This window comes from Agelaius tricolor, unplaced genomic scaffold (genome assembly GCF_023055355.1).
Source record: "Agelaius tricolor isolate 1412-34295 unplaced genomic scaffold, bAgeTri1.0.p SCAF_4, whole genome shotgun sequence".
NCBI classification, from domain to species: domain Eukaryota; kingdom Metazoa; phylum Chordata; class Aves; order Passeriformes; family Icteridae; genus Agelaius; species Agelaius tricolor.
In genome coordinates, this window is record NW_027269264.1 from 34,668,370 (window position 1) to 34,678,333 (window position 9,964).

General features: G+C 42.7%; 1 protein-coding gene across 1 annotated transcript; it reads left to right on the plus strand.

Annotated features, from left to right (window-relative positions):
- Window positions 1–345: 345 nt before the first annotated feature.
- Window positions 346–7,464, plus strand: F2RL1 (F2R like trypsin receptor 1). Its single transcript, XM_071425233.1, has 2 exons — window positions 346–610; window positions 4,566–7,464. The coding sequence occupies exons 1-2, from the start codon at window positions 538–540 to the stop codon at window positions 5,666–5,668; spliced, it is 1,176 nt and encodes a 391-aa protein (XP_071281334.1). The 5' UTR covers window positions 346–537; the 3' UTR covers window positions 5,669–7,464.
- Window positions 7,465–9,964: the final 2,500 nt, after the last annotated feature.

Here is a 9,964-nt window from a genome sequence, read left to right on the forward strand (position 1 = left end):
GCCGAAGTAACACGCCCCCACTGAACGCTGCTGGGCCCTGCCGGTGTGGCACAGAACAATCCTGCCCTGCTCCAGCAGCAGCCTGGCACGGACCGCTCCTGCAGCCGCGCCGCTCAGCTAGACTGGGCAGTGAGGGGCCGTTTACAGCGCAGTCCCCGCGGGCAGGGCCCACCGGCGGGCTCGGGGACGGGCGACCGCGGGCGCAGCGTGAGCAGGGTAAGAGCCGGGACCCCCGGAGCTGCTCCGCCCCTCAGCGGCCGAGCGGTTGCCAGGCACGGCCTGACGGTGACCAACAACCTGCGGGGGCTGCTGCGCACCCGCCATTTTGCGCCGGGCTAACCGGAGGCGGCAGCGAGCGACTCCCACCATTTCGGGACTGCGCCGCCACCCTCGGCCGAGAGGGAAGGGCCCGACCTGGCCCCGCCCACCACGGGGCTGGTCCTGGGCCCGGCCGCGCCCTCCGCCCCGCCCCGCTCAGGTATCAGGTGAAACTGGCCGGGAGTGGGGGCCGAGTGGCGGCGGCCGGAGCGCGGTGAGATGGCTGCACGCCGTGGGTTGTGCCTGGTGCTGCTGTTCTGTGTGCTGCTGCGAGCTGCCGCCACTGCTGAAGGTGAGCGGAGCGGCGTGAGCTGCCAGCTCGGCTGGCATCAGCGGGGCGGCGAGCGCGGCACCCCGGCGGGCTCGGCCGCCCCTCAGCCGCGGGCGGGGGCACGGCGGGGCGCTCGGCGGGGCAGGTGTTTGGCCTGTCTGGGGTTCGGGGAGCCCGGAACGGAGAGGGTTGGAAAGCTCGTGTGGGTGGCAGTGTGGCTGCCGGGACCCGCGGGCAGGGCTCCCTGGCCGTCGGGGAAAGCGCTTCACGGGCAAGCACAGCCTGGCGCCTCGAGCAGCCCGCAGCCCTCTCAGGGCTTGTGGGACGCGTGGGGCTTGGCTTCACTCGCCTTGTAGAGAATCGTGGAACGGTCTGGCTTGGAAGGGACCGAAAAGCTCCCGTCTAGTTCCAACCCTTCCCCTCTGTCCCGGGCAGGGACAACTTCCACTAGACCAGTTTGCTTAGAGCCCTGTCTAGCCTGGCCTTGAACACTGGCGCAGACGGGACATCCATAACTTCTGTGGGCAACCTGTTCCAGCCCCTCACCACCCTCACATAAAGAGTTTCTTCCTACCGTGTAGTCTAAATCTGCTCTCTTTCTATTTAAAACCATTTCGTCTGGTCCTGTCACTTAGTGGCCTTGTAAAATGCCCCTGTCCAACCTTCTTATAGTCCCCTTCCCGCCTCCCCTTGCGATAAACATGAAAAATCTTTAAAGACCATGTTAGGTTTTTTTCCCTGATTTAAAAAGCTAGGATTCTCTTTAAATTTTTTAGTCTGTGCTATTGCTTGTTGAACATAAGTGCAGTTTGAGGAAAAAAGCCTTAACTATATTAATATTTCACTGCTTGAAGTTAACTTTTTGCCACGTTTTGTAATAAACCCCATTGCCATATCTGTGCATACCTTTTCGCTGTGTCCTTCCATATTTCATTTACCGGGCTTATTTACCTAATAAAATCATATGCGTAAAGATTGTGCAAATATTGAAGCCAAGCACAGGATATACGTTATATACGTATTGAAGCCAAGCATACGTCATATTTTCTCAAGGGATCGATAATAGGTAACTGCAAATTGTGTTCTTCAGAGCGGAGTTCCTGAATCAAGCTGCCATTTAATAGCCTAATTGTCTGACCTGGACGGAGTAAGGAATTTGGAATTCTCGGGGAAGAGGGAGAGAGGTTAAAGATCCAAAACCCAGAATAATCTTAAATTTAGTCCTGTTGGGAGTATTACTACCACGAGTAAACTAGTTAATTTTTTGCTGTCACTTTTGTGTCTGCAGGGTAGGCATAATCCTGTGTTTGGTTTGTAGTGGGTTATATCTTCTGGACAAATGGCAGAGGTGTTGAAACAGTCTTTTGTGGGAGGAGAGAGTAACGCTTTTCCCATGGGCAGATTAGCAAGTCAACTGCATTCTCTGTATGTGAGTCAAGCAGGGTGAAACTCAGTCTTGGAAAAGAGCTTGATTGTTATGGAAAACGCCAAGTGGTGAATGAGTAAAGAAAGGATGTAGAAATGCACATACCTAACAAAGGATTGGTTGCTCAGTGAGGGAGTGTTAACTGCAGGGTAACAGGACACTGTGTCCTTATATGTATAGGTTGCTAGTTGGTCTGAAAAAAAGCTGCCCAGTATGTTTTGAGGCTCGAATTAAAGTCAGCATAAAAACAAGACTTGGTTTGTGAAATCACTCTGTCTTACAAAGTAGAATAAAACAAACCTTTGTCTCTATGCTGACACTCTTGCAGTACAAAGTCCTGTCTGTGGTTCAGGTATCTGTGCATCCACTTTAGTGTACCTCTTACTGTAGTGTCTCACACTAACACTTCAGGACTTTTTGATGAGGCTTTTTATTTTTTTCCTACCTAACCTCTGAACTTCAATTGCAAAGCGTTGTTTTATATCTGATCATAAAACTTTAGTAATAACAAAGTGGTATTATTTACTCTTCTGGTTCTCTACAATAATTTGAGTCTTTGGAATGGGATAAAAATAGCATGACTGGAATTTGATGGTATCGACCACTTTCTGATGGACAGGTACTTAACATAGCACTGTATGTTGCATTTTATTACTGTATCCTGATCACTGCTATCAACTTAGTCTGTAGGGTCTGCTTCCAAGCATCTCCCAGGATCTTTCTCAGCTAAGCTGTGAGCCTAATAAATCAGCATTGCTTAGCTCATTATCACTTCAGTATCTGGTATCTGTAAGCTATGTCCTTTAGGGTGGTTTTATGGGTTCTCCTGTTCATAGCTCAGCATAGGGAACTAGGATTGCTGCATTATAATTAACTTTTGCAGTACAGTGAACAGTATGCGGATGTGGTCATGGGGCTTGAATGTCTGAACGGAGAATTTTTATTATTCTGCTTTGTTTGTTGTAATTACACCACATATAGACCAAAATGACTATTTGGCATTTGTATTAATTTTCTTTAGGATGGTGGTTTTGTTAGTATAATTTAAGCCTCTGTCTTCATGCAGTCTACTGCAAAGATTTGTCCATGTCATTGTACAGGCAAAAAGTTTTCTTGCACCTCAGTTTTCCAGAGAAGGCTGCCTGGGTCTGGAGATCTTTAAGTGCTCAAGTGAATCAAAGTTAACTGAATTCAAAATTCTCAAGAGTGTGCATATTTCTGTATGCATTTTCAGAAGGTTGCAGAGTCTAGACAGGAATCAATGCTGTACATCAGACTTTTGCAGTTATAATTTGAAAGGAACAGCCATCTAAAGTGGACTGCCTTGTGGAATCTGTACTGAGAAACACACGCTTGTGTATTTACATATTGTGTAAGAATTCTTTAAAATGTAAGGTGGAAGCATTTTTTCATTTGGAACTGTATTAATAATTTTTAACAAAGGGGGAGGCTGTGCTTCAACATTGTTCATGGCTGCTCACTGTTCAGGCACTCAAAAAGACTCTTTTTATATTACAATTGGGGGGCTTTGGCTAAACAAAACCACAAATATTGATTGAAAGTTTAGAAATAATCCTCCCTAAACCAGTCAGCTTCCATGTCCGTACAGTTTAGCTGTGTGGAATGGATGTCAATAGGTGAATGTCTAACTTTTCAGAATGGTGTGGATTCCAGGATATTGCTTGTGCAGTTTAGCCTGTTAGCAGAGGAGGACTGTGCTGTGTGTGCAGAGGTTCTGAACTGGGCTGTTCAAAGTCTGTCCTACAGGACTCGAGTCAGGAGCACCTGCCTCACCCATACAGCTTGTAAGCTCCCACAGCATTCAAAGAGGCAGAGCAAAGCTTGTAGTGACAGCAGTTTGTGTATGAAGCAACCTTAGGTGTCAGTCAGCTCTACCACCTGATACTTCGAGTAAAAATCACAGGGAGCAACTCTCCTCAAGGAGATCCCAGATGCTTTTGCAACTTCATGCACAGAGATAGTGTGTTCAAATTTCTGTTTGGATACACTGTAATGTGTGGCATGCCATAGAGAGGGCTTTGGACATGGCATTCTGACTTTCAGTTTTAGCTTGTCTGAAAGGTAATATGTTCTCTTTTAACTGCATACCTGATTTTTGGGCCATCTAAACTGGCAAAGCTACTGCAGTTAAATTAGCCTGCTGTGACCCAGCACTCAGGTGATCTGGCTCTTCTCTGTGAAAAGCTAATGGTGCCCTGGGGTAGTTGAAGCAGTTTCTACTGTAACTGTTCAGGTGGTAGGAGCCTTTTAACAAGGCATTTTTAATATCACTGGTGACATGGAGAAGTGTTTTGGTTTCTGGTAGAATCCTTGAATTCTTGAAGGGATAAAGGTTGTCCTTTGGGTAATAAATTTAAAAGAAAAGGAAGATAAATCATCAAGTGTTTGAATATCAGTTTTAATTCTTCTGCTGATGAGGCTGTCTGTAAATGTTCAGAGCAAATCGTTGTATCTAGTTTATTTCTTAAAAGGGCAAAAAGTCTGTACTTTAACACCAGTAACAACTTTTTTTTTTTTTTTTAATTTTAGAGAATGATGGCTCCAGCAAACCAAAAGGAAGAAGTTTCATTGGCTATAAGGTTCCAATTGCAAATAATTCAGAAGAGTTATACAAGGTGGATGAATTTGTAGCAGAAGTCCTCACAGGAAAGCTGACTACAGTTTTTATTCCCATTGTTTATATACTTGTCTTTATAATTGGCTTGCCGAGCAATGCCATGGCCCTCTGGGTCTTTTTTTTCCGAACAAAGAAGAAACATCCGGCTGTGATTTATATGGTTAACTTGGCATTGGCAGACCTTCTTTTTGTTGTCTGGTTCCCACTGAAGATTTCATACCATCTAAACGGTAATAACTGGCTATTTGGTGAAGGTCTCTGCAAAGTATTTGTTGGATTTTTCTATGGAAATATGTACTGTTCCATCCTTTTCATGACATGTCTCAGTGTACAACGGTATTGGGTTGTAGTGAACCCCATAGTGAATTCAAAAAAGAAATCAGAAATTGCTTTGGGTATCTCCATTGCTATCTGGATACTGATTTTGTTGGGCAACATACCATTGTATCTTGTTAATCAGACAGCATATATTTCAAATCTAAACATCACAACCTGCCATGATGTGTTGCCTGAAAATGTTTTGGCTCATGATATGTTCAGTTATTTCCTCTCACTTGCAATTGGACTCTTCTTAATCCCGGCTATCATCACTGCTGTCGCATACATTCTAATGATTAAGACCCTGAGCGCTTCCATCATAGATGTAAGCACTGGGAAGAAACGAAAAAGAGCAATCAAACTCATTATTGTTGTCCTGTCCATGTATCTCATCTGTTTTACACCTAGCAATGTGCTGATTATTGTGCACTATTCACTCCTCAAGACCTACAGCCAGAGCCATCTGTATGTGTGGTACATAACTGCGCTGTGTCTTTCCGCTTTGAATAGTGGTATCGATCCATTCATCTACTATTATATTTCAAAAGACTTCAGAGACAACCTTAAATATGCTCTTCTTTGCCGAAGTGTGCGAACTACACAGAGGATGCAAGTGTCTCTCTCATCAAGCAAGTACCTCAAGAAATCAAATTCTTACTCTTCAAACTCAAGTAGGACCAATAAATCAACCTACTGAGTTTAATCTTAGGAAAGTGAACTTTTGTTATTACTGGTGAAAGGATGTGAGTGACAGTAGACTTTGTACAAGAGACTCTGATGAAACACCTCTGCATTTTAATTACATTGAAGTCTGGAATTTGGAACTGACAGTTGCTTATTTTATGTAGAAATTATAAGCAGATAAATCTTCCTGGGAAACTGGGGGAAAAAAAGAAGACATTTCAGATGCTGTGCAAAAATGCTGCTGACCTAGAAGTGAGGCTGAAGACATTCTTGTTGAATATAAAAGTTGCTAATAAGCAAAATGTCTCTGGAATATTACACAGTATTGTTAGTGTTTTTAATTGCCAGAAAAATCTGTTTTGTTTAACTGTAACTGTAATCTATTAAGCAGCTGAACAGATTGTGTGTATAGGACCTTGCTCTGTCTACCTGCTTATACTGATTATCATTTGAAGCTGTAGAGAGAAGTAGAAGAGAATCCTCTTCACCATCTTGGATTAGATTGCTTATTATCTTTGGTATAATATAATTTATATTTTGTTTTCCAAGTTGTGCTGTAAATACTAACATAGCAAAAACCTATAATGTTATCCTATTTGAGTTGACAAGCTGATCTTATCAGCTAGCGCTGGGATAAAATGTTAGTTGAGATTATCCACTGTTACTTAACATTTGCCAGTACATGATCTTATATGGGGATATACAACAAAGTTTTGATGGATAGATATTTGATTTTATAAAATACGCCTTGTATTTTTTAAGACATCTAAATAAGATTTTTTTTGTAACACATTTGAGTTGAGTGCTCTCTTTTGTTCTTTTACATGCACTTCAAAAGTAGTTCAACTTGACTAGTTCAGCTTGCCTGGCTTCACATAACAAAGATGATATTCCTAACAATTGTTACAAGCATGACAACTGTAGCTGTAATGTCTAAACGGGTTAAGTAAAATTTACCTAATGACACGTTTGTTTGGAGAGCAATGAAAGTAGGATGTTTTGTGATAGTATTTCAGAGGGCCTAGCTAAAATAGCAATGTATATTAACATATGTCTCATTAAGGAGTGGAGAGTTACTCCAGCTCTAGATGACATGGAACACAAATGCTTCTCAGACATAAACAATTTTCTGTTCCTGACAAGTGCAGGGAAATAATTGCATATTTATTACTGAACTGAAGGTGTTAGCACCCTTTCATTCTGGAAAATGAACATACATAAGAGGCCACAGTTCACTGGAAGAATTTGAAATTAAGAGTTACACTGTCTTCACAAAAGGCTGTCTGAACTCTTACCATAGTCTGTTCCCTTTATCATGCTAAGCAGTATGCTTCCTGCTCTATATGCAGTAGTGAGTAATATGAAGAAAGGGCATTCAGTTCATGTACTTACAGACCTACCTGTGCTCTGTCAGGAGTACAAAGGTTATAGGTTATGTGTTGTAAAGATGATAGATTGGCAGTGTGTGTCTGTATAATACCACAAAGAGACTGCTCATGATTCACAGATGACTGTTAAATGTCTAAAATATGACATGCTTCATATAGCCTGTCTTTTGGGGAACAAAATTTATTTCTTGCATTATTTAATCAGAAGTGCACTAAGCACTCTTTGTATATCTATACTTGCTTTGTTTCTTTCCTGTCATTCCTGTCAAATAATTAGACAACTCTATTGCAGCTCCTGTGAAGGAAAGTGCTGATCCTCTTGACCATCTCTCCCTTCTAGCTTTCACCTGCAGGTTGGCAAAGCAGGCTGCAATGAAGGATCTTTCTTACCTGTGGCAACAGTGGAGGTCTGCCAATGGTACAAGTAAGAATTAGACGGTACTGCAGTATGTTGAAAGCTTCTTGAGAAAGAAGTTCTAAAAAATAGAATGATTTCTTTTTAAAATGGGGCTCTGTGATGTGTGACAGATTTTGGAGAATACTATTCAAAGAGCTCACAGTCATTTAAGTGAAGCTTTCCTTTTGTGTAGCTATATTGCAAATCCTTTTCCTGAATTTAGCATGAATTAGTTTGCTTCAATTAACAAAGCAGTTAGACTAGTCTGGTTCTTCATTTGATTTTATTTAGTTCCTGGAATTGCTGATTATGTGCCTGTGCAGCCAGGTAGTGGTAGGGTAAAAAATACAGCCTGTGAGGGTGGAGGTGGTTGCTTAAACCTTTTTGGGAGGGGGAGTGGAGAAGGGGAGGCTGTACCCTTGGGCAGGGTTGGTTGGTATAAAGGTAATTGTCTTCAGCTTAAAATTAATATATGCCTGAACAGTGCCAACTTTGTAATTCAAACACTAAGAGAACCCAAAAATTCTTCCTGCCTATTACTGATTAAAGGTTTAGATGCTAAAAAAATAATCAGTGCAACATTCATGAAAGCATCGGGGAGTTGAAAATCAGGTGTATTTTATGTGCACCGTGTCAAGCTTTCACAAGCAGCTCAAGCTTATGCCGCACCTGAGAAATAGATTAGCCTTTCCCTTAACCCAGCTGTGTGATCACACTGTTTCTTCATACTGTCACAAGCAAGTGTGACCTTGGGGTGGACTGGATCGGCTCTGGGTTAAAGTTAAACTAGGAGGATGGTGAAAAGTTTACTTTTGGCTTGGAACAGTATTTGGTTGTTTTGCTGGATGAGCTCTGTGTCCAGAACAGGAGAGAGGCTCAGACTGTCTCACCATCAACATGCTTCCACTGTGCAACTACAAGGCAAATCAAAGCACAGTAGCTGCCTAATCTTCCAAGCAGCAGGGAGCAAGCCTCCACCCATGACCATAGGAATAGCTCTGCTCACTTTGGCTCAGGGTAGATCCAGCTCTGCTAGAGTAATCTTCTCACCTTCTCCTCTGGAGGTCAACAAGATAGCAAGGCATCAAGGGACATGTCAAGAAAACAGCAGGACTGCTGCACGAGGCACCTGGCCAGCACACCAGATACACAGAAGATGTGGCCAGCACCACATCTTGTGTGCTGCAGTTTGGAGCATAGTTGAAATGTGCTCTGAAGTTCAGAAAGAAAAAGGAGACAAAAGCTGGGGCAGCTGAAGTCCTTGCCAGCTGTGAGGAAAGCTGCTGCTGAGCAGGTCTATCTGACTAGAGAATGTGTAACAGCAACAAAAAGAAGTTAGAGGCAGACACTCAGGTAGGAGTAAAACCAACACAGCCAAGAATCACATCCCCCATCACAGTGTCTCAAAATCCTGCTGCCTTCAGCATTAGAATTTTTGGCTGGCCTCATTTGAGTGTCATGTTGTCAACCTCACTTTATTCACTTTGAATCAGGACCCACAGTCTTCATTGGATGGCCCCTCTTTCCTAAAGAAGATAATATGAGTAAGTCCCTAACTGTCTTGTCCATCCACTTGAAATTTTGTAAGCCAGTATCATATTCCCTCTTAGGTACTTTGCAAATTGCAGTGTCATAGCCAGTTCCTTCCCAGTCAGCCACTCAGCAGCAGACTTGTTTCCTTTCTCTCAGACCTTCCCATTTCCATACACTGTCTCCAAATGACACATAGTAGTCAAGCTGTGGATGGTACAGTGATGACTTCTATTTTGCACTGTGTTGCTTCCCCAATTGCCCTGACTATTCAAGGTTGGTTTTAATTTTTTTTTTTTCTCCTGCTCCTTAGCAATGAGCTGGTATTTTTGTGCAGCTGTCTAATTACATCTCTCTCCTGACTGGTTACAGTCTTTTCACAAGCCGTAGTTCTGTATGCCAAGTTAGAATGTTAGCTGCAAACTTTTGTTCCTCAGTGCTTTACACTCTTCAGACCATTTATAAACATGTAGAACATTACAAGTCTGGCACCACACTGGTGAGTTACTGGCATAGTGATGACTGACTGTTTTTCTGCTACTGTGTATTTCTTTCTTTGCAATCACTTATTCTAGAATAACCTTCCCTCTTATTCCATGGCTGACTACTTTATTTGAAAATCTTTGATCAGAAATTGTGCCAAAAAAATCTTTTGGAAATCCAAGTAGACTGGATATGCTGGATCATCCTTATCTCCACTTGTGCTTGGCCTCTTCCAAGAACTCCATAAAGTTTTTAGGTCCAGAATTCTCTTAACAAAAACAGTGGTGACTTTTACCGGAAAGGTCAAGAAGTTCCATAGTGATGACCTTTCTTAGGCTCTTCACTGTCTGCTCAGTACTTGTATTGAGCTTATGGAACTATATTTCCCTTGACATGTCAGAACCTTTTATTGATTACAGCATTGGCTCCCAGTACTCAGGTATAATTCTGGCAAAAGATAACCCACTTCAGTTAGTAATTCAGCTTTTTTTGTCTTAAGTTTTTTCATATC